Genomic DNA, 27,280 nt, shown 5'->3' with positions numbered 1-27,280 from the left:
GTGGCCAAATTACCCCACCGCGTTGCCTGCAGGCTCCGTCAAACAGACGCAGACCTCATCCAGAGGGGCTCGGTCAACCCTTGAAGTCCCCTGTGCTTGCAGTACCCCATGGCATGGGATGTAGGGAGAGCTGGAGGTCTCAAGGGCAGGGTCCTGTCCCCCAGCATCTCTTCCCCTGGGCCACCCTGGCTCCCCAGCCCGCAGCTCATGGCCAGACCGTGCCCTGTGGGCAGGGCGGAGCAGAGCCGCTGCCAGGCAGCTGTGCCCTTCCCCAACCCATTCCTATTCATCAGGGCTTGGGTTTCACCGCTGTCCTTTCATACTGACGGGGACAGTGGGTCACACCACCTCCTCCCTCCAGCCCCCTGCCTGCGTGGGTACCACCATGCTCAACTTGAATTACGCCAGCCTTGGGACGAGCTGTTCCAACCAGAGGAAAAATACAGCGGTGAGGCCATGCCGTGGCCCTCGGGGACGTCAGCGGGTCCCGGAGGTGGCTCCTCCTCCAACCACACATCGATGCAGAAACCTCCTTCACCCACCGCTGCTTTCTCCCCATGATGCTGAACTGCTCCCGCGTGGCCGGTGGGGCAGGTTTGGCCCCACAGAGCCTGGCATGGGGTTCTGCACCTCCTCCAAGCCCACTTCTCTCCTTGGTTGAACCTGCAGCAGCATCTCCTAGAGTTGGGGCTCATTGCTGTGAGGCACCGAGGGCCCCAGGGGACTTGTTCACGAGCAGAGCAGAAGCTCTGGGGTCTGGGTTGGGTTGGAGGCACCGGGGGGGACAGCCCAAGGGGGCTCTTGTGCAGAATGGGAGCACCAGGTCCTACTGAGGATGGCGGGTCCACCCAAAGCCATGCAAAAGGGCTCCCCACATCTACCCTGGAGCAAAGCGGGACGGGGGGGCATTTACCCCTCCCAGGGGCAGGGTAAACGTTTCTCCCTCTAACATAGAATCACAGAATGGTCAGAGGTGGAAGGGACCTTAAAGACCAGGTAGTTCCATCCCCCTGCCCTGGGCAGGGACACCTCCCACCAGCCCAGGTTGCTCCAAGCCCCGTCCAACCTGGCCTTGAACCCCTCCAGGGATGGGGCAGCCACAGCTTCTCTGGGCAACCTGGGCCGGGGGCTCACCGCCCTCACAGCAAACCCTAACACACACCAAGGCACCTAATATCGTAATAATAGACCATTTATGGTTGTTTATTTTAAGAAATGTACAAAGAAAAATGCCTTTAGCGCGCACGAATCCTGCTCTTTGGCATTTTTTCCATCACCGACAACACGTACGTACAAGCAGCATCGATTGTGAACCACAATCCGGGCTGGAAACCGCCGTGCCACGGATGCTTCCCAGGCAAACGCCATCGAAAGTAGCTCAGGCTCCTGTTCCAGGGAGCATCACCCTACGCGACACGGAAACGAAAGCACAACGCTACGGGATGAGCAGAGCGACCCCGGCTCTGCCGCCTGGCCGACGACAGCACGTGGACTCAAGCAAGCTCAGCACCGCTCCTGGCCAGCCTGAACATGGGGCATCTGTAACGGCTCAGCGCCAACATCAGCCCAAGAAAAAAAAAAAAAAAAAAAGAATTATAATAATAATAATAATAATAAAAAAGAAAGACAGACCATTTGGCTTCAAGAAGCAGCCCTTGTTTTAACTGGAAGAGGTTTTGGTTCATGTTTGGTTTGATCTCAAGAGGGTTGGGTTTTTTTTTCCCCTTTTAAAAGCAGAAGGCAGCCCAGAGACGAACTCGGGGCCTTTTGCTCGTTTTTCTTGAATTTCTTTCCCCCACCTGGGTAAAGAGCAGTAAAACCCTTCCCCTCTCCCTGGGAAAACCCTCCTCTGCCGAGAGGGTTCCTGGTGAGGACCTGCCTGGCCCCAGCATGTCCTGCTGGGTCATCTCCAGAGCCCTGGCCAAGGGAAGGATGCTCTGCTCCAGTATTTTGGGATTTACACCCCGGTGGGAGCATTCACTGCGTTAAGGCCCCTGGTGGATGATGGGATTTAAGGGACCCCGTTGAAGCAGCTCGTTGCAAAGAACGACCGTTCAAAGACCCGCTCCGATCCCCCTGGGGATGCGTCTCGTTAATTAACGCTAATCAGGAGCGCTCCAGCGGGACGTTTCCACTCGCTGCGGGGCTTGAAGGAACCCTAGAGGGTTTTGTTACAGGGACCGGGGGTTCTCGGAAAAGGTTCTCCAAACCCGACCTTTGTCCATTCCTTTCCTGCCACAAAATCTGGATGAAAGAGGAAAACGGTGAAGAAACATGAATATAAATACCATTTACATTCGTACCACGGAGACCTGAATGATTTATGATTTCAATGCATATCCAGAGACCTTTAAAACCTGATATTTAACCCTGAGAACATATCTGCAGATGCTTTGGTTTTGGCTATGCAAACAAATCTTTAAGACGTTAATTGCACTTTCTCTGTATGTAACAAAAAAATAATCCATAAAGCTTATTCAAATATTCAAGAAGAAAGGTGCTACTTTAAGACATTGGAGATTTTTGTTCAGAAGACTTTGTTTTTTCTGTAATTATCCTTAATATTATTTCACTTGGCTCATCTTTCACTGGCCGCTTGGCTGCACTCTGGAAGGATAGTGTACAAGAAAATCTCTTAATTGTGAAATAACATTAATAAATAATTACTTTAAGCAAAGGGACAGCCATCCTCCTTTGTTAATGTGTGAAAAACATCGTTACCGTGATGACGTCATTTCAAAACTAAAGTGTTTCTCTTCCACCAACGATAGATTTCACATTTCATTCTCATAATAAAAATATTAAACTCTTTGCAAGTGCAGTGAGCTGTAAAAACCAGGACCGGTAAGAGATCCTGCTTCGAAAGTTAAGGTGTCTCCTCGAAATATCTCAAATTAGCTCAATATCTAAGATCTAGTGATCTGTCTATGGAAGGGCTCTTGAAAAGGAGATACAAATCAAGTCTTTTCAGGCTGGGCGAGAGATGGAAGCCTCCTCCTGTTATACCAGCGACTCCTTCACCACCCATTCCTTATCCCACGCTTCTGCTTCGCCAGGAGCATCTCGAGTCTCTGAGCTGGGAACGGGTGCAAGATCAAAGGCAGGGGCCGTCTCCACGTCTGTCCCACCGTGCCCATACATCTCGTGCATTTTGGTGGCGATCAGACCTTCCTTCTCAGGTGCGTCCTCTTTCAGGGCCTCCTCGTCCTTACTGTGCCTGTACATGTAGGACGCCTGCTTCACCGAGCGCCTCAGGAGGTACCTCCGGAAAGCCCTCTGGATTTTTGTAGCACAGACTTCCTCGTGTTTCCTTTTCAGAGTGGTGGTGATGGGCTCATAGGAAACCTTCGAGGGGTTCGCGGCCATGAACTTCTCCTCCATGGTGGCCTTCAAGGCATCCATCTCTCCTGAGTCTCCCAACACTTCCTTAGTCAGGGCAAAGAGGATATCCAGGCAGTGGATTTTGTCCCCAGCAACCATTGGTAGATCCATGGTGATTAGCTTGATCTTGTTCGGCTTGGGAATTTTGAGTGGCTCCTGTAAGGTGTCTACAAAGTCAGATAAGGTGCTGTACGCGATGAACTGAGTGGCGTCTGGGTCAAACTTCTCCCAAGTTTCATAAAACATTTCAAAATCATCTTCACAGAGGGGTTCGCTGCTCTCCTCTGTGGCCACATTGAAATTCTCCAGGATGATGGCAATGTACATGTTCACCACGATGAGAAAGGAAATGATGATGTAGCTGCAGAAGAAGAAGATGCCGATGGAGGGGTTGCCACAGTCCCCTTTTACCGAACTGCCAGGGTTTTCCAGGTCAGGGTCACAGTCGGGGGGGCCACTGTTGAGGATGGGGCTGAGGAGGCCATCCCATCCCGCTGACGTGGTGATCTGGAAGAGGCAGATGATGCTGTTCCCAAAAGTTTCAAAGTTGAAGATGTCATCGATCCCCGCCTCCTTCTTTACATAGGCAAAGTTGGACATCCCGAAGATGGAGTAGATGAACATGACGAGGAAAAGCAGGAGGCCGATGTTGAACAGGGCAGGCAGGGACATCATCAGAGCAAAGAGGAGAGTCCGGATGCCTTTCGCCCCTCGGATCAGCCGGAGAACACGACCAATCCTTGCCAGCCTGATGACCCTGAAGAGCGTGGGTGATACGAAGTACTTCTCTATGATGTCTGAGAGGACGATACCTGCGAAGGGATGAAGAAGAGGTGAGTTTGCCATGCTCTGCAGCCAACACGAGGAGGTGATATGGAGCTACTCCATCTGTCAGAGTGGGCAGATAGGCGGAGATGAGGCCACCCCTGATGGCACTCAGCTCTCTGCTCCTCTGGTGGCAAAGGGAACACATTAAAAAAATGAATTCTGAACACAGACTCAAAGGTTAAATGCTGGCTGCTCTGTTTGAGAGACAAGGGGAACCCAACACCAAGGAGGAGCGAGACACATCCCCAGCCCCTCATCCAGCTTGGTGGCATGGGGTGGCCTCACATCCCTCTTGTCTCAGGATCCTGTTGGCTTGGACTTACTCAAGGGGTGGGTGTAAGGGGGTGGCCGGTGACTGCTTGGTGGCTGTGGATCAGCTAGATCATTTCCACTCTTCATTATCCAGTGGGAGCCCCGAGGAACTGGTGGAACCAGCAGGACTCACCTAAGATGGAGAGGATGACCACCACAAAGTCAAAGATGTTCCAGCCAATAGTGAAGTAGTAGTAACGCAAGGCAAACATTTTGAGCACACACTCTCCAGTGAAGATGACGATGAAGACCAGGTTTATCTTGTAGAGGACAGATGTTTTGAGTTCACTTTGATCATCTGTTTCGACCATCATGGTCACCATGTTAAGACAAATCAGGATCATGATGGTTATGTCAAACACTTGCTTGGTAACAAAGTCAAACACCATCCCTTGAAACTTGTTCTGTCGTGAGGGCCATGTGCGTGATGATGGGGAACCAGAGGTGAGGTGGGAACGTGGGACAGACACACACAAAACAAAAGACACAACAGAAAGAGAAGAAGGAACCGTATTTAAAAGAGCGTAAAAAACCTCAGGGTTGTGGCCAGTACACAGGTCTCGTGGCCCCAAAAGCTGTGGGAGGAGGACACCCAGCACCTTTCAGGATGAAATCCATTACCATCACCGTGACACCACGGCCAGGAGGTGTAGGCACAGGGGACAGTTGCTTTCTAATTATATCCACAGCTAATGTGTCAGGGCAAAAATAAACACACGGAAAGGCCTCACTTGAGCAGTTCTATCAAAACCAAACCCAAGTCGCAACCGTGTATGTATTGGCTGGGCCAACGTCCCTTCTAGGAGCGTTGAAAGCTGAGCTTTCCCGGAGTCTAACCCCCTTGGAGAGAGGAGCTGGGAGCCAAGATAGGAGAAAACCCTAATCCCTGCAAAAGTGAACCCCCACCTGGCCCTTGCCAGCAGCCCTGGGGCTGAAGAGCAGACCCAAAGGATGTCGCCTGATGGGAACCTCTCCCGGCAGCCCCGTCTCTTAGCAAGGTCCCATCCGAAGAGTGGCGACAGGGAGCCAGGATTTGGCTCCTTGCCCTGGCAAATGGTCTTCCCTAGACCCTTCTGATTGACTTTGGGACAGCCGGTGGCATGAAGTGCTCCCTCCCTGCTGCACTCCAGGGTGATTAACCCAACATACCGATGGCCTGGGGATGGGCTTCTGAGGTTTCTTGGAGCCGAGCTTCTTCATGGCGTTGTAGTATTTCTTCTGCTCTTCCGTCATGAAGATGTCTTTGCCTCCAAAGTATAAAGGGAATCGCCTCTGTTAGTCTTGGGGGACTCACCTCTTCCTACCGAGCATCTCTGACCGTGCTCCTTCCCACCAAGCATCTCCAGCCAAGCTCCTACCAGGCATTACTCGCTGCACTGACTCAGTGAAACCTGCTTCCTCTCCGCTTGCCCTTTTCTACGCTGCTTCCCCGAGCTCACAGCACCCATGGGTGCACACCCCAGCGCTGTGGTTTCCTCCCGCAGAGGTGAGATGCTGCAGGGACCGGGGCACCCCGTGCCCTGCTGGGGTTCACCCCCTACGTGCTGGCTGGATCCTGCTGGCAGCATCTCGGTGAGCTTCAGAGCGTGCTCGGCGCAAACAACGTGCTCCGTGTTACCCACCCTCCGCCTGCTCCCCGCCTCCGGCAGCCCAGGGGCGTCAGTCCCGTGCTGCTGGCTTGAAAGCAGAAGTTGAGTCTTTCCTTGATGCATGGAAAAACGGTGAGAAAGGGTCACGGGGTGGGAAAAGAGACTAAAAGCGACAGCGCTGGCGTACAGCCGTGCCTGCTGGGGCATAGGCAAGAGAAAACACAGGGCTCCCCCCACCTCCTCCTCCCTCTGCATCCATAAATGAAATCTTCTATAAATGCTATGGCCAGGACACAAATCCCTGGCTACTGTTTGCCCGGCACTCCTTGTTCACTAATGGATAACGGCAGTTCGGGTTGCAGAGGGACCCTGGGGTCCATCTAAGCCCTGGTCTCCTCACCCCACAACCGTGCGGGTCCCCTCCGTCCTGTTTTGGCAGGGGGTTTGGACTGGGCGATCTCCAAAGGTCCCTTCCAACCCCAGCCATTCTGTGGTTCTGCCCTGGACCAGCGGCCCAGGAGGCAACAGTGGCTGCAGCACCCAGAAAATACTTATCTTTTTCTTCTGCTGGTTGAAGTTGTCGATGATGACGCCAATGAAAAGGTTCAGGGTGAAGAAGGCGCCGAAGATGATGAAGATGACAAAGTAGATGTACATGTAGAGGTTGATCTCGTACACCGGCTGCTCTTCAATCTGACCAGGAGAGATGGGAAACGTGAGACTAACCGTCTCCTGAAAGCATATCCCCAAACCCCCGGACAAGGGATCGCTCTATCCAGACACAGCTGTGGGGTCGCTGCTCCAAAACCTTTGGCAGATGCTGCGTGGGCTGAGTGGTCCCTGTGGGAGCAGCCATGGGAAGGGACAACAAGGTGACACCAGCTGGGTGACCCCTGATCCCACGGCATGGGCTGGGGAGTAGGAAAGGATGCCCAGGTGTGGAGATACCCATGAGCAAACTTGAGTTTCTTCCCAACAATCGGCTTTCCAAGGGCTGAAATATAGCCAAGAGGGGAAAGGAGAAGAGGTTTAATTCACGCCGCGCCAGCGCACGGGGGTGGCACAGCCCGGGAAAACGCTCCTCGTCATGGAACGTCACTTAATTCCGCTCTACATTTGACTGGAGACATCCCAAGGTGTCACAACCAGCCTCCCTCATTCCGAGGATAGCTCTTGGCAGAAAGGAGTGGTTTTTCTCCCGAAACAGCTTTGCCCCAGGTGTCTGGGGAGGCAGGAGCCCAGGCCGTTTTCAGAGGGAGCTGGAAGCAGCTCCTCCGCTGAGCCCCAGCAGCTGCAGCCGGGGCGAGCAGAGCGGCTTGTTTCTGGTGCTAAAAAAAGGCAACGAAAACAATACGTTCAGGCCCGTGGGTGTGCGGGGCTGACCCCCTCAGCGGGGCACCGGCAAGATGGCTCGGTTAGAGAAAGGTAGGAAGTCCCTTCTGCGCTGGCTCATGGCAGGGCGTGCACACATGGGCTGGCCTGGGGACGGTTTTTGGGGTGGATGCCAGTAGAAACAGCCCCAGCATAAGACCCTTCAAAACGTTGGTTTTTTGGTTTTGTTTTTTTTTTTGTTTTTTTTTCGTCACCCATTTAACCCAAAGGTTAAACGTTGGCTGCTGTTTTAATAACCCGTTTATTAGGGGGCCTACATAAAATAACCCATTTAGGGGGCCTACAAGGAAGCTGGGGAGGGACTTTTTACAGGGGCAGGTAATGATGGGATGAGGAGTAATGCTTCAAACTGGAAGAGGGGAGATTTAGATGAGATTTGAGGACAAAATTCTTTGCTGTGAGGGCGGTGAGCCCCTGGCCCGGGTTGCCCAGAGAAGCTGTGGCTGCCCCATCCCTGGAGGGGTTCAAGGCCAGGTTGGACGGGGCTTGGAGCAACCTGGGCTGGTGGGAGGTGTCCCTGCCCAGGGCAGGGGGTGGCACTGGGTGGGCTTTAAGGTCCCTTCCAACCCAAACCACTCTGTGATTCTATGATTATTTCTCAAGTCAAGCCAGGCACTTTATCCAGGATGGGATAAGCTCTTCCAGCTGGAGGGGCACATGGAGGGGCACTGCGTCACTGTGGGGTGAAGGATGAGCCCTCCAGGTTGGAGCTGTGGGGGCAGAGCAGGGATTTCAGACCATGAAGGTGAAGCCGAGAGGAACGGGCTCAGCCCCAGCTGTAGCCTGGGTGAGGTGGGAGCCCGGTGTGGGGGCCAGGGTGCAGCTGGGATGGTGGCTGTGGTGCAGGTGACAATGACACGAGCGGCACAGGGACACAACTGGCTGCCCTTTTTGGGGCTGTGCACCTCAGCAGGGGGGATGTTTTGGAGGTTTCTCCACTCTTTAGCCCATGTCCTAGCTGAAACCAAGGGTGGGATGCGGGCAGCCCCGATGGGCAGAGCCAGGCGGGTTGCTGCGGCCGAGGGGTCCATCCCCAGCCTGTGCTGAGCATCTCCTCGGCCCCAGGACTCTGCTCCCAGCCTGCCCGGGGAACCGGCTCGGTGGGACGGGTGATCCTTGGTGCCGGTTGTGAGACATCCCTGCTTGTCCCCTCACCTCGCGTGAGTCCACAGCGGCGTACATGATGTCCATCCAGCCTTTGAAGGTCGCCTGCAGGGACAGAGGAGAAGAACAGATCCGCTGGGAGGTATTTGGGGGTGAGGGAGGGAGGGGAAGGCAACGGGTGCGTGTTTGGGGTTTAGTTTGGGGGTTCAGCTCTGGGCTGATGTTACTGGAGTTACAGCTTCTCTGTGGGAGTAGCAGGAGAGGGACCATGAGTTGAATCCACAAGGAAAATGCCCTGATACAGAAATGCGGAGATTTACACGCGTGTGTGCACACACAAGCTCCGTTCTGTGGCTGAGGTTACCAAGGACTTCCCCAAAACACTGCTGCGAACCAGGCTGGGAGAAGAAGCAATTGACTCTTTCCTCCCCAAAAAACCAAAATGGATTTTCTCAGTGGCAAAGCTGTGCCGGAGCCGACTGCCTCCCTCCTGCTCCCAACCTCTGCCACCTCCGTAGCCCCAATTTCTGCATCGCTGCCTCTGCTACCTGGATCCCGACCCTGGTGGGGGCACACCGCATCTTTTACAGGTTTTTGCTGCTGATTTGTTAAACAAAAAGCCTGAACATCTTGTTTCCTGAATCTGATGGAACAACAAATCTGAAGAGGAAGCTGAATTTAAAGCTGGTCGGTCAATTTGTGTCGTGCTCCGATTCTGCAACCGCCAGTTCCCCTGGATCTGCTGGGAGTGACCCCAGCACACCCCATAACAGAGCCCACACCTATATTTTTATTGAAATGAGGGGTGAGCAGTTCCTCTTCTGCTTGCCTGGCTCAGCTGCGGTGGGTTCGGTGGAAGCACGGCTGCGTTCGCCCACCGCCCTGCAAGCGGACACACGCACTCTTTTTCCAATCGTCATCTTCCCCATGCAAAACTCTTGCAGCCTGCGACTGAGAGCAGACCGAACTTTTCAAATGGGTAGGGGGCAAAGGCTCCTGCATCCTGTGCTCTGCAGAGGACTTCTCGCAGCCCCAGGCTGGGTGGTACCTACGCTCATCCGCAGCGGTTCCCTGGTGACACTTTCCCCACCCATCTTCCAACCCTCTCCCTTTCCTTCTTGGCGCTGCAGGGTTTTTTGTGTTAAATACCAATTTTGGAGCTAAGAAGCAAGTAAGGCGCCCCATCTAGGCGTCATAGAATCATAGAATGCGTTGGGTTGGAAGGGACCTCCAAAGGCCATCTAGTCCAACCCCCTGCAGTGAGCAGGGACATCTGTAACTAGATCAGGTCGCTCAGAGCCTCATCCAGCCTGGCCTTGAATGTCTCCAGGGATGGGGCCTCCACCCCCTCTCTGGGCAACCTGGGCCAGTGTCTCACCACCCTCAGCGTAAAGAACTTCTTCAGCCCTCATGCTAATTCGACTAGAGCAGTGACCATCCCCCCATACTGGGCACTGGTGAGGCCCCACCTCGAGGGCTGTGTCCAGTTTAGGTCTCCTCACTACAGGAGGGACATTGAGGGGCTGGAGCGTGTCCGGAGAAGGGCAGTGGAGCTGGTGAGGGGTCTGGAGCACAAGCCTTGTGAGGAGCGGCTGAGGGAGCTGGGGGTGTTCAGCCTGGAGAAGAGGAGGCTGAGGGGAGACCTTCTCGCTCTCTACAGCTCCCTGAAAGGAGGGGGTAGCCAGGGGGGGTCGGTCTCTTCTCCCAAGGAACAGGCGATGGGATGAGAGGAAACGGCCTCAAGTTGCGCCAGGGGAGGTTTAGGATGGATATTAGGAGAAATTTTTACACCGAAAGGTTTATCAAGCATTGGAAGAGGCTGCCCAGGGCAGTGGTGGTGTCGCCATCCCTGGAGGTATTTAAAAGCCAGGCAGACGCGGTGCTGAGGGACATGGGTCAGCGGTGGGTTTGGCAGTGTTGGGTTAACAGTTGGACTCAATGATCTGAAATGTCTCTTCCAACCTCGACGATTCTATGATTCTAATTGCACTGCCCTGCTACGATGATGCATGGAGGAGGGATGGCAGCTGCTTTCGTTACGTACCACCTGCAGCAAGGAGAGGTATCCCAAGCCAACGTTGTCGAAGTTGACCTTGACGTTGACCCATCGGACCTCGTTGGTGTGGAGGAGGGCCATGCAGTCGCTCTTGTTGTTCACCACGCTGATGTCAAAGAGCTCCCCTGTGGTGGTGTTGACGCATCGGTAGTACTTCCCCGCAAAGAGATTCACCCCCATGATGCTGAATATCAACCAGAAGATGAGGCAGACCAACAGGACGTTCATGATGGAGGGGATGGCGCCCAACAAGGCGTTCACCACCACCTGCAAGGGGAGAAAAGACCTTGGAGGACCTGGCTAGGAAACCAGGCTACCAATGATGACCTTCATGTTCCTGTGCCCCAGCCTTACCCTCCCCAGCGGCACCAAGTGGGCTCAAACTGGACCAAATCCCTTAGTATTGATCCCACCGATCCGGAGTCCCCTGAAAACCAACTGGGATGGGTGCCTGGTGTAGGTGACCGCTGAACGGTACCACGGTGCACGGCCATGTCAGAGCGAGCAGCACACAGGGGAGGCACCTACCCTCATGCCTTCAAATCTGGACAGGGCACGCAGTGGTCTCAGAGCCCTCAGCGTCCGCAGGGACTTGATGGCTCCCAGCTCGGAGTATCCCAGCCAGTTTGCTGTCAGGCTGATAAGGGAAACCTGGAAGGAGCAGCCCAAGGGATGAGATGGAAACACAACTGAAACGCGTCCACGCAGATCCTGCGCTTCCCTCCCTCCCCAGCACTCCCTCAGGCCAGTGGACATTGTCTTGGGACACAGGGACTTGCATTGAGTCCTTGGGTTCCTGGTGACCAGCCACCTGGCGGATGTCCCTGCTTCTTGGGTGTTAGGGTGGAGGTGACAAGGGACACAGAAATACTGCCCAGGTGGAATGGCCTGCTGTGCCACGGAGCATTTGGGAGACCCTGTATCCCTTCCCATCTCTACTGGGGTCTGGTAGAACAGCACGGGCTTGTTCTTGGCTTGAGCGTCAAACAGAAAGGCTTTGAAAGGGTTTCTGCAATGAAGGAAAGAAATGGCCCTTCCTGTGGGGGACCATTATTTTAAGCAATGGTCTAAGCCCTCATTCCACAGCCACCCCATTGTCCTTTAAAATACAATGTGGGCTCATTTCCAACAGCCTGCTGCAATCCCCTAATGCTCCCAAATCCCTTGGCCAACTATGGCTCCAGAGGTGCTCACCAGACAACACTTACATCGACGATGAGGAAATCCAGCCAGCACCACGCGTTGGTGAAGTACACCTTGAAGCCGTAGGCCACCCACTTGAGCAACATCTCGATGACGAAGATGTAGGAGAAGACCTTGTCGGCGTACTCCAGGATGGTGCGTATCACCTTCCGTTGTTCAATGTAGATGTCCTCAAAAGCCTGGAAGAGGCATGGAGCTACGTGACAGTCATTCTTCCATTAGACCCGCTGCACGGCTCCGTGCAGCCGCATCCACGCCTGCGTTTCCTTGGGCTTGGGGCCGCTTGAAAAGTCGAGAGCCTAGCTACAGGTGACATTTACTGACGCACCTGATCAACGTGGGGTCTAACTCCTGTTTGTAAGCTCTTGTTGGCTCTGTAGAGCGGTGTTTGTCCCACAGCAAAGCTTCGCTGCAGCAAATGTCCAGCTGCATCTCATTCCCTGGCCAAAAGCCAGGACACCAACTTTGCACCTTTGGATGCCCTGGTAGTTTTGAAAATGCTCTTAGGAGCGCTTAGGGTTACTGATACATCCTCATGGCACGTAAAACATAAACAATCAGAGGTACGGGCACGGTGACCAGGTGTTGCACAGCTGTTTTAGCATAACTTTCGATTCCGGCACTAGCTACAACCTCAGACATCCCCAAACTGCACTGCAGAGCACGACGCAGACACATAAAGTGTGTCTGAAAACCAGTTCGGTCCCTCTGTCCTCATTCCCTCTCTTTTTACCCCCCGAACTTGGCGGAGAAGCTTGTCTCCCCATTAGCTCTGCGTATTTACAGGCGCAGCTGAGTTACACCCAGCCCAAATAGTCAGAGAGGACCAACAGGCCGAGACGCAGCTTTTTAATGAGCTTGATGTAAATGGCTGCCCAGGTTCTGGGAGGGTGGAGGGTGCACCCGTCAGCGGCTGGAAGCGCTTGAACAGCAAAATGATAACCATGAACTATTTGAAAAGCGCCTCCCGACAGCCAGTTAACGGAGGCAGTGAAACGAGGAACCATCCACGTACAGCTAAAGAGAAGGTGCAGATGGTTCATGGTTGACGCCGAGAGCGGGAGGGGAGGCTGGAGGCGGTTGCATCCCCTTGAGCCCGTGGACCACAGCCCACGATGGAGGCTGGGGAGGGCTGTAGCGGGGTGACTGAACCAACGCAGGGCTCTTGGAGGGCAAGGGGAGGATGTTTTGATCCCCTTGCAAGGCTGTACATGGGGCAGACCTGAGCCAAATGGGGTTTTAAATCAAACACCTGCCCACAGCTGTGTTATTTCGCGCAGGAACCAACCAGGTGATGTCCAGAGCCTTTGGTGCTGCTGCCTGGGCTCTGCCCGCGTTCCTGGGCTCCCCAGCTCCTGGGGAGCTGCCGCAGAGCAAAGGGGACAGGGCAAAAGGTGGGACCTACCAGCGCCCCACTGCTGAGGAGGATCATGAAGACGATGAAGGTCTCGAACCAGTCGTGCTCCACGATGCGGAAGCAGGTTTTCCGGAGGTTCCACCACACCTTCCCTCGATCGCTGGTGACGTCCACGTAGAGGCAGGGAAACCTCTTCACACAGGCTGGGGACGGGGTAAAGAGCTGTAGGTTACCTCCTGGCCAGGGCATTTCCACCAACATGAGACTATTTGTGCTTTTATTGTCTTTTCAAACCCTCCTAGACGAGGGTTGGAGCAGGACCCTGCTGGGTTTGAGGGTGTGCACGCAAGAGGGGACCCCACGGGGACCATCTCCCTGGTAGTAGAGGAGGATTTGGAGTTTGGGCTGAGCTAAGTGAGCCTGGGGGTCGTTACGCTGCAAGGATTAGTTGGCAACAGCCCCTCCATACCCACCTCCCCCTCTCCACGGGGTCCCCCGCCCCGCTCGGTCCCTCACCTTCGGTGAAGCACTCCTCGGGCTCGTTGCTGTCCTCAGCCTCTTCTGCCACCTCCTCCTCCTCCGGCGGCGGGGGCTTGTAATCCACGGTGCTGCACAGGGAGGAGGCGTTGTCGCCGGGGAGGGGTTTCTGCAAAGGGAGAGGAGGATTCAGGCCGGGCTGCCCTGAGGAAGGGATGCTCCTGGGCTGCGGCTGCCTCCAGCCATCCTCCACCTCCTCCTGCCCCCACCGTGGGAGCCAGCTGGTGGGACCCCCTCGCTTGAAGGCTGATCTTCGGCCCTTTCCTACGAAAACGCAGCCTAGAGTGAATCTTCTGAATTGCCCAGGGCTGCAAGCCTTGAAGGATCATTGGTATACGAGCTTGCACAAGCTTTGCTTTTCATCCAGGTTCAGAGGAGCAAAAGGTCCCCTGACTCCAGCCTTCCTTGGGTGGTGAGGCGCTGGAACAGGTCACCCAGAGAAGCTGTGGCTGCCCCATCCCTGGAGGGGTTCAAGGCCAGGTTGGACGGGGCTTGGAGCAACCTGGGCTGGTGGGAGGTGTCCCTGCCCAGGGCAGGTGGGTTGGGACTAGATGATCTTTAAGGTCCCTTCCAACCCAAACCGTTCGTGATTCTGTGATTCCTCCCAGCACAGCAAGTCGTTCTCCCATCCACTTGTACCATCACCTCTGGCTGATTTTCTCACCTCCTCCTCCTCCTCCTCTGTCTAAGAAATTCTCTGCCAAACACCCTTTGGTACAAGGAGACCTGCAGAAAGCTGGGTGGCCACCATGGCACGTCTCTCAATTCCCTCTGGCTTGGCTTGTGCCGAAGGGCTTTTAGGCTGAGGTTCATACAAGTTCAAAACCTGCATCCCAAATATCTCTCACCGGCTCCATCCTGCACCACAGCTCAGCTTGGCTGGCTTCCCAGACACCACTCAGCAAAGCCCGGAGGGGCTGATAACGAGAGAAAACCTTGGCAAGGCCTTTGGAATTTTTTTCTCCTCCCCCTCCCCCCTTTTTTTTTTTTTTTAATGGCTTTCCGAGAAGACTCTCTGTGGCACTTGAGGAAAGAGCAGATCCCCAAAGCTGCCTGTCCTACCTGGGAGCAAGTGGGAACCTGAAGATCTTGGGTGGATCTTGGGTGGACCTGGACATCTCAAGTGGGAACCTGAAGATCTTGGGACATCTCCAATGTCCAGTCCTCCCCCAGGGTTGCCAGTGCTTTCAGTACTGAATAAAGCAGCTTCCCCGACCTCCAACAAGCCAGGGGAGACCCCCTGGGGTAGTTTGAGGCACCGTTGTTGCCTGCAGCTTCAGGGGCCACAGCCACGTCAGTAGAAGACATTGCTATGGGGGAGCCTTGCAGCCGCGCTACCGCACGCTGGGGACACATTACCACGCAGAGAAGGACACAGCGGTAGCGGTGGCACGAGCCGTCGGCTGGCGGCTCTGCAGGAGCATTGGGGTCACCCTCTGCCGGGGCTGGGGCGGGACGGAGGGATTAGGAGACCTCGGCACGGAGCCAGGCAAGCTGTGACCCCGGGGAAGGACACACGGAAACCATCTGTCTCCAGGACAAACCTTGCAAAGGCACGAGGTGGGGACGAACCAGGCCAGCTGCGCCGGAGAACAGGGGAAAGGTGCCCAGGGCAGGTCCTCTTGAGGAGGGAGGACAGGGATAACTGTGCTGGTCCCACCGCGTGGTCCCCAAACCCCATCTCCGGGGGCTTCTGAGCGCCCACGCGCCTGCGACCGGCAGGTTTGCAGGGCAATTTCCATCACACACCTGCTACGGCACCTCCAGCCTGGGGGCTGGGTGTTTCCACCCAAATCCAGGGCTTTCCCCGTCCTTGCCAGCACCAAGCACCGGCATTCAGGCTCTGCACACCCACGCTCACCCCGTGACCCCAAAATTCACAGTGCTTGACGATACTCCTGTGATGCGCACAGCCCAGAGCATCTCAGGTGACATCACCCTGCCCGGCAGCAGGAGGGTGTGAGGGCAAAAAGCCCCCAGGAAGAGCCCCGAGCCACAGCACGGACTCTTTTCGCAGCCGTTCCCGTCACCCCCTCGCTGCTTCACGGTGCAAAACCCAAATCAACCGTCAGACACGCAAAAGCGCTCGAGGAGAGCGGCCATCACCCCGCCGTTATTATTTCACCCTGAAAAATGTCTTTGCCTGGGAAAGGAGCTGCTCTGGAAGCCGGGGGGCATTTATCAGCCTTTTCTGAGCAGCCCATCGGGAGAAAAAACCCCAGTTTGCCAGAGTCACCAGCGGCCCATGTCCCCGGCGCGAGGTGGTGTGCCGGGCTCTGGCTCCATCTGGAGATAAGCGACGGCATGTGAGCAGGGCCAGCGAGCAGCAATCCTCCCCGAGGACCCGCTCAGGGCTCCCACCAATTAGCATCTGGTTTCTAATGATCTTTTCACGCGATGACCGCCGGCCCGCTGCCCACCCAGGCCGTCGCCGGGTTGTTAACGCACCCCCCACCCCCCCGGCTTGGCACCTTCATCAACATTCCACTGAATTTAGCCACCAAAAGCAGCAGCGATGACGGGGTGAACTGGTATTTAGTGGTTGAGGGACGGTGTTTGCCCCCTGCACGTGCTGAGCAGCCACGGGCGGCTTGCAAAATATGATCTCCATGGAGGGTGTTGGAGCAGGTGCCGCTAGATGTCAGCTGAACACAGCCCCATAGCGCTGGAGCCACGTCGGGACGTGTCCCGTAGTCTCATGCTGAGGTTTTTCCCCCATCTGCCAGGAAGGACATCACGCTGGCGGGGAACTGAGGTCCGTGGGGACCCCACAGACCGGGCAGGATGCGTCCCCCTGTGGTGGCCGGGTTGGCATTAGCATCCGATGCCAGGTTGGACGGGGCTTGGAGCAACCTGGGGCTGGTGGGAGGTGTCCCTGCCCAGGGCAGGGGGTGGCACTGGGTGGGCTTTGAGGTCCCTTCCAAACCAAACCATTCTGCGATTCTACAATCGGTGTGACCGCACGCCCAGTGTGCTGCAGCACGGCCTGGGTGTACTCGGGATTAGTGCTGCTGGACTGGACTCGTAGCAGGAAAAATTTTTGGGAAAAACGCCAACTCTCAGCCCTCCTGCTGGCAACGCCGCGGGGAACGACAACAGCAACTGCCCTTGCCCCGGTCCCTCGCCCAAGGTCCTCCGGGCAAGTTTGTCCCCTCTGAGCACAGCAAGCAGTACGTTTGCAACGGGTCACAGCCAGCCGCGGCCGCTCCTGCCGTCTTCCCCCTGCGGCCCCAACTGCTGCAAACACCCTGTTTTCCCAGCTAAAACCAAAAAATAAATGGATAATCAGGATTGTCCCCTCTTCTTGCACCGTGCCCCAAGCGACGCCGGGTCCCTAGTGCTGTGCGGAGCTGCAAGGAGCCCGCCAGACGGGGAGGGAGGTGGGTGGCTCTGGGGTTTTGAGGGTCCTGGTTCAGTTTCCAGCCCTGCATTGGGGTCCCTGGGCAATCACAGTCGGGATCGCCCCCCAAACTGCACCCCTGCCTTCCGCCCCAGCGTGGCACCCCGAGCAGGACCGGCTGGGACAGAGCTTCCCAAAGGCTCCTCAGCTCCTTGAGCAGACACATTTGCCATCGATGGCGATGACAAACCCCCAGGTCAGAGGTGTCCTATTATTCCTACAAAACCCCTTTCCAGATTGCTGCGGCTGCTCCTCTCCACCACAGCGTCCCTGCTGCCCTGCATTTCCCCAGGACCTCGGTGCGACCACGTTATGAACAGCAATTCCCCCCCACCCCCCCCGCCCCAGACCATCACCCTCCTTTTTGTGCCCACTCAGGTCTTCCTGAGCGTCTCGTCTCGCGTCTCCCCGAGCACCGAGGCCATCGGTGTCCCACGAGCCCTGACAGTCCTCTCCGCGCCTTGACACAGCGGTGCCAACATCAGATGTCTCGTCGGCTTTGGATCCGAAATGCATTGCTTCATGTTCGCTTGTGCTAAGCTCCTCCATCTGGTTTCATGCTCCCCCCCCCCGCCCCCACCCCGATGATGTTTTCTGAGGCATTAGCAGTGGATCCAATGTTAGTGCCATCAGCAGATTTCCCAGCATCAAATTCCTCTGGAACATCTTTAACCCCAAACTGAGCGCTTTGACCCTTGCACCAACCCTGTGGTGCTGTGGGTCCCCTTGGCACTTGCAATAACCCCATAGACTGACCCAAACCAGGCTAAACCCCTGCTTGGGCACCCCCCCGCCCCACATCCAGCTTACACTGGGAAATGCCAGGTTGGAAAACCCCACGTTCGGCCCACGCCACACGTTGTGGAAAAGCTAGAAATAACCAAACCCAGCCATCGTTTTTGGGGCAGCACAGCCAGAACGGGTCAGTCCCGGTTTTTTGGGTTGAAACCCTTCCACCCGCCTTTCTTACCTTGATATCTTCGGTGTCGGACTGGGTGCTCGTCTCCTCGTAGAGGTCAGACTCCTCCGAGGCGATGGGGACTTGCACTGTCAGGTTGGGGTTGTTAATGAAATTCATGTGGTCCAGTTCATCCATGAAAAAATGCTCTTTGCCAGCGACTCCGTCCAAGTACTCCAACTTGAGGTCCTGGCCAGCGTCCACGTGGTTGAGCACAGAGTTGTCCTTCTTACTGTGCTCTTGCTCTTCCTCCGGGGCCACCTTCTTCCCCTTCCACAGCCTGCGGAGCAGCATCAGGAGAGAGGCCTTTACAAAGTCGATCCCCTTGGTGATCCTGCCAATAGCGATCTGCAAATTGTTCATCTCTCCGTCGTCGTCAGATGCCGCCAGGCTGTCGGCACTGAAGGAGCTCAGCAGCAAAGCTAAGAACAGGTTCAGCACCTGGAGGGGACAAAAGCAAATACCAACACTGATATTCGGCACCAATGTCATCCCTGTAGGCTGGAGCAAAGTGGACCAGCCATGGCCATGGAGAAGACCCCTTCGTTGACCGTGGTGTGGGACTCCCTCCTCCCATCACCCAGCTGTGGGAACTACAGAGGTGCCAACCACATCTCCTGGAGGACGCGGACATGGTCCTCCTCCCTCCGCCCTGGGCTGTGATGCCCTCACTGTCACCTCCAGCTTCTTGGGTCCTGCTGATCCGTTTGGAAGTGATGCCAGTCATCGCTTCGGCCCCTCTCAAGCCACCTCCCCTGTGGGTGCATCAACAGGTCCCTCCCTTTGGTCTTTTGGAGAACTTGGCCTGGCTGGTCCCCACGTGGGACTCCCCCCAAGCCTATGGTGCTTCTCCTCACTACCCAGAGGGATGTGACTCCCTCTCTTCCCAGGGGGAAATCTCCTGCTTATTGTCCTCCCAGATGCAATTCTTCCTCTCCTCTTTGTTGGCTCTGGTAGCTCAGATGCCCGGCAAGGTCCTGAGGGTCTCCAACACCCTGGAGCCACGTAGGAGCCTGAGCCACAGCCATAACCTCGTCCCTTTCTCCCAGAGACCACTCTGTTCCACGGAAAGTGCTATTTCATCTCAGCACAAGTCAGCTCACGGGATGCAAACGCTCTATATCTTTCCAAGCACAGGCTCTCCTCTCCTTCCCCCAGATCTCTCCTACTTCACCATGCCCAAAACGTGACTGGACCCCACCGTGGCCTCGCCTGGCATGGGTGGACTCGCTGCATGCCAGAAAGCTGGAGCAGCTCACGAGGAGAGGAGTGGGACGGGCTCTCCCCGGGGTAGGGGAGCATTGGCAGCACCCAGACAGGCTCTCGCTGTGCGGAGCGGCCAATGGGCCAAGCCCACAGCTGTTGATGTTTGTGCCTTTTTGTGCCAGCAGCGTATCTGAGACGGGAATTAGCTGCTATCCAAGGTCACTGCTGTTTTTACATGGCTCATACCATACGACTTAAATCGCATCTTTAAATAAATCCCTACTATCCCATCAGTTTAATACTTAACGTTAAGTACCAATTACAGCTAATAGTTGCCGTTGGCTCTGGCTTTTGTGGACAGGCGTCCGTTACCTTGTCACCCGACTGACTTCCTCCCTTTTCCCTTAATAACCCCCAAAGGAAATGCTCAAAGTGTCATTAACAGCAAAGGACGACGAGCCGTCGCCTTATTCCTCGGGCAGGGGAAGTAGGGAGAAACACACACCGCCCTGCGGCCGGGATGCTCAGGAGGTTGTGCGGGACAGGCTCCAGCACTCGGAAATACCGGAGACACAGCCAGGAGAGGCTGGCAGGGGGGATGAAGAGGGCAGAGACGGCTCTGTAGGTGGTTGTGCGCCCTGTTTCTCTACTTAGCTTCCAATGAACCCCGTGCAGCAGCACAGGCCATGGAAGGAGCTGCAAAGCTTGCCCGGAAAGCTGGGGTGCAATCTCAGTGAGGGCTGCCTCTGACCCCACCAGCTGAAAATCGTGCTGCCCCCGTATCGTCTCCAGGAAAGTCTCCTGGAGGGGTGGGTGGGCTGTCCTACTCCACAAACTGGCTTCGGAAGAGGAAAACTCTCCGGGAGCCCTTTTGGGGAGGGTTGCCAGGGAGCCCCAGCTGCGATTCCCAGTCTCTAAGCTCCTGCATCCCCTGCAGACCATCCTGGCGATGCTCCTGCTGCTTACGGGTGATTTTAACCCCATTTCGGCATCGCAATTCAAATGAGCATCTTCCCCCTTGAACGGCAGCGTTCCAAGCCGTTGGTGAGTGCCGGGGTGACGGGCGGCCCCGGGGCGGGGGGACGTCGTGCTGCTCCCCACCGCGAGGTGATGCCCCCACGTCTGCCCAGACCCCAGGAGACCCCAGGGTGAGGTCTGCAGCCAGCGCAGCTCTCCGCGCTGCTACGGGGGGGCCAGTTCGAAGCCCCAGATGCCTGACGTGAGCCAGTGAAGCCAAGCAGCACCCAAATCCCGACTTTCTACCCTTGAAGGGGGACACTCTAAGCTGCCCTACCCCTCACCCGAGCCATGGGGAGGGTCTGGGTTTCCCCATGGGGCTGCCTTCACCCCACTGGAGGGCTGTGCCAGCCCCGGGGCTGGAGCAGCTACCCGAGAAGCGTCAGCAGCTCCCAGATAGGTTTCAAAGCAAATTCCAAAGGGCTTACACAACCCCGGCAAGTAATAGGAGCGATTCGGCAAGCCACCGCGCTTCCCTCCCCTGCCTTGCTCCTTAAGAAGGGCCCACGCAGCCTGGAAAACAAGCTTCAAAGCCGCCAGCGAGAGGGTTACCAAGTTTAGAAAGGATTTCACGCTCGCCTGGAACTTGCAGACCTGCAGCGCGGGCAGCGAGCGGCTCGGGTTAGCGGGGAGGGCACGGGGCAGGGAGGGAGGAGGGCGACGGTGAGCAGGGGTTCACCAGGACCTGGGGGAAGGAGCCGTGGGCCGCGGAGGGGTCGTGCATCCCCGGGATGCCACCTGGACCGCGGGGAGGATTAGGGATGCTGGGGGTCTGCAAAAGCCTTCTGGAGGGGTCTGCTCCTAAATACACCCAGGAGGAAAGGGCCATCCCCGGGGCGGGCCGGATATAACACCGCCTCCATTCCTCATCGCAGGAGAGAGGGAAACAGGGGAGGAAAGCCTGAAAAGCCACATGAAGAAAGGGCAGCTTGAAGATGAGCTCTCTTTTGTCCCAGAGTTGCTCCCGCATCTGCCTAAAGCCCGTTCTTAAGTTTTCCCCGCCTCGGTTTCCCCTTCTGTTCCTTCCTGATCTGGTTTCAGCTGAAGGTCCCTCAGAAATTGCTCCTTACCCTGCTTTACGCAGAGCTGAGCACACAGCACATCCCCTCCGGGTCTCCAGGAGGGAGGACAAGCCCTTCACCCGTGCTTCTGTACAGCTCCGACAAGACCACGCCTAGAGGCGTAGCCCTGTAGATGAGCTGAGCTGGACAGCATTGGCCAGAGAGCGAGGGCCGGAGGTGTCCCCACCCCATGACACCCTCCATCCTCACCCCCCACTCTCACTGAGGGTCCACCCCAGCTCCAACACTCACCACGAGGTTCCCAATGACCATGACCATCATGAAAACGATGAGGCACATGGTCTGGCCGGCCACCTCCATGCAGTCCCACATGGTCTCGATCCACTCCCCGCAGAGGATGCGGAAGACGATGAGGAAGGAGTGGAAGAAGTCGTTCATGTGCCAGCGGGGCAGCGTGCAGTCGAGGGAGATCTTGCACACGCATTCTATGTAGCTCTTCCCAAAGAGCTGCATCCCCACCACGGCGAAGATGAAGACGATGATGGCCAGCACCAGCGTGAGGTTCCCCAGGGCGCCCACCGAGTTACCGATGATCTTGATGAGCATGTTGAGGGTGGGCCAGGACTTGGCGAGCTTGAAAACCCTCAGCTACAAGGAGCAAGGAAACAAGGCGTTGATTTGTCTGGGGCTTTCGTTGCCACAAGGTGACAGCAAGGCTGCGAAGCTGGGATTAGGCCTCCACGTGGCAGTTTTATTAAGGCAGGAGAGATTAAACACCCAACTGCTTTGCAAAGAGCACAGATTCCGACTTCCCTAAATATTTAGCTCAACTGCCAGCGTTATCTTTAACAGGGAGCAAGTTGGTGACCGCCGTAAAGGAGGTTGAACAAGCCATTCTCCACCCTGGTGGCAAATGCATCCAAAACCCCCTCGGCCCGGCTCGTCCCCAACGGCACGTACCAAGCGGAAGGAGCGGAGCACAGAGAGCCCTTGCACGTTGGCCAGGCCCAGCTCCACCAGGCTCAGGGTGACGATGATGCTGTCAAAGATATTCCAGCCCTGCTGGAAATACTCGTAGGGGTCCAAAGCAATGAGCTTCAGGACCATCTCCGCTGTGAAGATCCCGGTAAAGACCTGTGGGAAACAGCACCCCGTCAGCTTGCTGGAAAGCCAGTCCTTGGCATGGGGCGGGTAGAACCTCTCCTTTTTTGGGGTATTCCCAAAGCGTTTCATCCCACTGTATCCAGCCCTGGTTAACAACCAGCTCCCCAGCTGCTGCCCAGTGTGGCTTGATGGAGCCAGGCTGGGAGTACTGGGGACCGATTGCTACCGGAGAGACTCGGCAAAGGTGCGCGTCAGCAGGAGGCAATTAAAAATAAAAGCCTCATGGGTGAAGGGACCCCCTTCAAATGACTGCTGAATCGCGGGGATTCCCAGCACTGGGAACTGGGCTGCTGCTGGGGTGCCCCTACCCGGCCCCGAGCCCTGCGAAAGCTGATCCGGCTTTTACACATTACGCTTTTCCCGGGACTACAACGGCGCGGTGCATTATCACATTACTCCGGGGTGGGATCAGCAATGTGGCAATTAGCATCTTTGATGCAATCTCCTGACGCGGCGTGTGCAGAGGGGCCCCGCTGACAAGTTTTGGATGTGGATGGGGTTGGGACGCGCAGGTCCTTGCCTCCGCTTCGCAGAAAGGCTTCTGGCACTGGCATCCCGAGGGATGCTCCCTGACATCCCCCTTTCCCCGCCAGCCCCAAAGCGTCCCCTTTTCTTCTTCTGTGCTCTCTTATAGCTTGGTTCTCTGTCGGCAGCGAGATGGGCAGCAGGCGCTTCTGTCTTCATCTCCGTCACAGGCAAGCGATGTGGGGGGAGACCGTGGCTCAGTGGGAGCTGCTTCTCCTGCTCCCACCCCTCCCTGGCCCTTCCCCAGCAGACCATCCCCATCCCCACCGACATCGGGGTGTACGCACGGCCAGAAACCGCTGCTGGCCCGAAGGAAAAGCTTGGAGCTTGTCTTTGCAGCCCGACCGTGCTTCGAGCAACAGCCAATTAATCCCCTTGTATTTCCTGAATGAAACCAGAGACAATGCAGCTATGTGCTGAGCGTCATCCTTCCCCTCCCCGGGGCTCGGGCACCGGCATGTGTCACTCCAGAGCCTGTGCACGCAGAGGCCCCGGCAGGTGCTGGCGCAGGGCAAGGTGGCAGGAGAGGAGACGGCGAGCTCTCCCACCCCTCAGCTCCGTTTCCCAAAGCCACCAAGGGCCTCCTGGACCCGTCCCACCAGCAGTTTGCGTCCAGCTGAAAGCCCTTTACCCGGAGCTCCAAGCAGGAGCAGCCACAACTGGCGGCTAAACGTGCCCGTGAAATCAGGACAGCCCAGATTTGCAGTGGTTTCAGTGGGAAAAGTCCTGCTTGTGATTTTTCACTGCCGCCTCCCTCCTGCTGCCTGGGGACCTCTTTGCTCCCAGCATCTGAATTGCCCCTGCTCTGCCACGTGGCCACCCGGCATCGTTGAGGACATGGTGGTGTCAGCAGCTCGCGCCTGACCCTGGGTTGCGACGTGGAAGACGGCTCAGGGCAGCTCTGCAAGGCCGTGGCCACACTGGCATCGCCGAGATGCACCGAGCGAGACAGAAGCTGCAGCAGTTGGTGGAGCAAGGGGTGAGGGATCCCACCCCCACATCACTTCCCTTGATCTGAGCCATCCTGGAGCCTGACCCATCACAGGGATGATGGGATCAGACACACAGCTCCGCCCCCACAGCCAGAGCACTTTCTCAGCAGCTGGGAAGTGTTTCCAGGCATGCATAGAATCACGGAATGGTTCGGGTTGGAAGGGACCTTAAAGGCCACCCAGTGCCACCCCCTGCCCTGGGCAGGGACACCTCCCACCAGCCCAGGTTGCTCCAAGCCCCGTCCAACCTGGCCTTGAACCCCTCCAGGGATGGGGCAGCCACAGCTTCTCTGGCAACCTGGGCCGGGGGCTCACCACCCTCACAGCAAAGAATTTCTTCCTCAGATCTCATCTCAGTCTCCCCTCTTCCAGTTTGAAGCCATTCCCCCTCGTCCTATCACTCCATGCCCTTATAAAAAGTCCCTCTCCAGCTTTCTGGTGACACAGTGGCAGCAGGGGGGATCTTCCCACCAGGGTGGATGGTGTGGCTGCTGTGGCTCTAAACGGGGAAGGACAGGACATCCATAGCTGCCTACCAGGTTTCCCACGGTCAGCACGTTCTCGAACTCCTCTGTCATGGGGTAGTGCTCCATGGCCATGAAGACTGTGTTAAGCACAATGCAGATGGTGATGCCCAAGTCCACGAAGGGGTCCATCACCACCATCTTCACAAACTCCTTCAGCTTCACCCAAGGAGGACAGCAGTTCCAAACCAGGAACGTATGGGCAAATTTGTACCACCAGGGCGGGCACTTCTGGTGAGCTTCCTCCAGCTCTGAGGGCAGGAAGGAAAAATTACATCAGTGTAGGCTTCTCCTGTCTTCTCCTGGGTGGGACAAGTGGTAACCCCCTAAGAAGGGACCTCTTCTGAGGTCCTGAACGAGCACTAGACCATCTACGAGTTTCATATGGGGGCTAAAAGGAGGAGCCTTCCCATGCCCAGGCGCAGTGATGTTGCAGACCTCACCCTCCCAACCAGAGGGGGATGGAAAGGCAAATCAGTCAGGGAACTGTGGATACGATCCTGCTTTCAGCACCCAGGCAGGATTTGAGGCGTCCCTGCCGCGCTGAGATGGCAGGAACACCCAAGGGAACTGCTCTGGTGTGGCTGGAGGGCTCGGTGCCCATTCCCAGGGAGGGCAGGGCTGAGAAGCCCGTTATTGATGACTGTGGTGCTTTTTGCTGAAGTTGAGACAACGGTTCTTGGGAAGCCACTCAACAGCTCTTGATTGACTCTGGGATGACTTTAGAATGATGCTGGGACGAAAAGCCATGCTTGAGCACCACTGCAGTGCCCTCACCACATTTGGAGACCCCAGGTCCAGAGTCATCCCTCGCGTGGGGCTGGAGATGTGGGACAGCCGCTATCACTGGTGCGTGCTGAGCACCCCAAGCCCACCAACACACAAGGGCTGGGCTAAAACAGCCGGCGCACGCAGCCCTCGCCCAGGCTGGAGAAGGACGTACCTTCCACAGCGTTGGAGATGACACTGATGGCGCTCCCCACTCTCTTCTCGAGGCCTGGCCCATCTTGGTTGCCCACGGTGAGGTGGTTGTGGTCCGATTTCTCTGGCTCAGGGGTCGGGTTGAACTAGAAGGAGAGGAGGCCACAGAGGGTGAACGCAGAGCGCTGCGTGGTATTTAATGCACTTAAAGATAGAGCAGGCAGGAAAAAAAGGGGCATGGTCTGGAGAGACCTTGGGTGGGCTGCAGAAGGGCTCATAGCCCTCACAAGCTGGGCACAAGCCTGTCCCTCCACTGGGGTTTATTGGGTTGGGCACCCTCAGGGGATGGCAGAGACAGAGCCCAGCACGTACATCAATCACCGTAGCAGACCGCTCCAGCACGACCTTGGGGACCACTTGCCCGTTGCAGTCCTTTGCCTTGTCCTGGTCACTGTTCAGGTCCGAGTCGCGCTCCTTCTCGGCCACGCTGCTGGGCAGGGAACTGCTGCTGGATCGTCGCTCCTGCAACTGCAGCAACCCACGTCTCCGTCACCCGCCTGTCCGCAGCCATCGGGAGCTTCCCACAATCACTATGGGCCACCAGGCTAAGAAGGGGGGCAAATTGAGCCCCAGCACCGTCCTGGGCAGGACTTTGTGACCCCAAAGTCCGCGCTGCCGCAGGACCTGGGCAGAGGTGAAGCTCATCGGCAAACTCGGATCCTCACGAGCCATGAGGAGGGATAACAATTTGCAGCAGCTAAACACGTGCCTGAGGTTGCAAGCTTTCCCTTTTTGCTTGCTTCACCATTTGGCCAGGGTGAATAATTCAGAAAGACAAAGTTACGGCACCCCCTTAGTTTCTGCCTTGCAGGAAATTTCGAGCTTCGAAACAGGCTTTCATCCCAAATGGAAAAGCAGCAAAATCTTCAAGGCTCTTGCTGGAAGGTAACGTCCAAGATTTTTGGACTTGCACTGAATTTGTGAACGTTTGTGTCAAAATTTAATTTTTTTTTTTTTTCAAATGTTGTTTTATTAGGTTTTAATTTACGCATGCAATCCTTCTCTTTTTTTTTTTTTTTTGTTTCTTTACAAAAAGTGGTATTAATATTTGAAGTTTACTATGCCTTCTGGTAGCACTAAGGATGCCACAGACGAGTGGGAACCTCTCTGTTCCCACTGCGCATCACCGGGATGCAACGCGGTTTCCAGGCTCGGGCGCTGGATATTAAATGGATCCGGGCACCCGTTTCTCGTAGGCTCTTTGCCCTCCCTCTCAGCCTTACTCCCTCCGTCTTCCCCATTTCTCTAGGTGACAATAAACGAATAACAAAGCCTTTGGGCAACTCAGCGGTTCGTTTGTCCGAGGAACCGGCCATGGCATCAGCTTTATGCCCAGCCCTGGAGGGGGTCCCCATCCCTTGGGCAGGACCTGCCGAGACCCATCCTGCAACCAGCAGCAGCCAGATAAGGGCAAAGCCACTTCCTCGGAGGATGTTGTGGCTCGGCACAGATAAGCGGTGAGAGATAAAGGTTCTAGAGAGAGGAAGACACTGTTTTGTGTCTGTCTCTCCATGCGAGGAAGCTGGTCTTTTGCCCAGACCAACAGGGAGGTTTGCAGGGGTGTCTCCCGCGGACCTCGCGGACGCTGGCCAAAATGATGAGTAGAGATGGAAGACGGCTGGGCTGCAGTATCAGACCTCACAGCAGCTTTCACTCGCAGCTTCGGAGGCGTTTTGTGCTCAAAAGAGACTCCTAAGGACTGGAAAGGGGCCAAGGCAACACCTTGGGGGCC

The 27,280-nt window shown here is 56.2% G+C and overlaps 1 protein-coding gene across 4 annotated transcripts in view; it reads right to left on the bottom strand.

The window, feature by feature from the left end:
• Nucleotides 1-1,176: 1,176 nt before the first annotated feature.
• The window catches only part of SCN4A (sodium voltage-gated channel alpha subunit 4), a 46,664-nt gene continuing 20,560 nt past the window's right edge, over nucleotides 1,177-27,280 (bottom strand). For all 4 annotated transcript variants that reach the window (XM_074561989.1, XM_074561988.1, XM_074561987.1 and 1 more), the window contains exons 11-26: nucleotides 25,861-26,016; nucleotides 25,511-25,634; nucleotides 24,580-24,818; nucleotides 22,323-22,496; nucleotides 21,654-22,010; nucleotides 18,130-18,558; nucleotides 13,739-13,868; nucleotides 13,271-13,425; nucleotides 11,871-12,044; nucleotides 11,191-11,313; nucleotides 10,651-10,929; nucleotides 8,658-8,711; nucleotides 6,666-6,803; nucleotides 5,671-5,775; nucleotides 4,655-4,925; nucleotides 1,177-4,193 (exon numbers count right to left, since the gene is read on the bottom strand). In XM_074561989.1, the coding sequence (XP_074418090.1) occupies nucleotides 3,001-4,193; nucleotides 4,655-4,925; nucleotides 5,671-5,775; nucleotides 6,666-6,803; nucleotides 8,658-8,711; nucleotides 10,651-10,929; nucleotides 11,191-11,313; nucleotides 11,871-12,044; nucleotides 13,271-13,425; nucleotides 13,739-13,868; nucleotides 18,130-18,558; nucleotides 21,654-22,010; nucleotides 22,323-22,496; nucleotides 24,580-24,818; nucleotides 25,511-25,634; nucleotides 25,861-26,016 (4,101 nt within the window). In that variant the 3' untranslated portion in view covers nucleotides 1,177-3,000. The remainder of the gene's footprint in view (nucleotides 4,194-4,654; nucleotides 4,926-5,670; nucleotides 5,776-6,665; nucleotides 6,804-8,657; nucleotides 8,712-10,650; nucleotides 10,930-11,190; nucleotides 11,314-11,870; nucleotides 12,045-13,270; nucleotides 13,426-13,738; nucleotides 13,869-18,129; nucleotides 18,559-21,653; nucleotides 22,011-22,322; nucleotides 22,497-24,579; nucleotides 24,819-25,510; nucleotides 25,635-25,860; nucleotides 26,017-27,280) is intronic.

The sequence above is a fragment of the Larus michahellis genome, chromosome 18, assembly GCF_964199755.1.
Source record: "Larus michahellis chromosome 18, bLarMic1.1, whole genome shotgun sequence".
Classification (NCBI taxonomy): domain Eukaryota; kingdom Metazoa; phylum Chordata; class Aves; order Charadriiformes; family Laridae; genus Larus; species Larus michahellis.
This window is presented reverse-complemented; position numbering and strand designations above follow the sequence as displayed.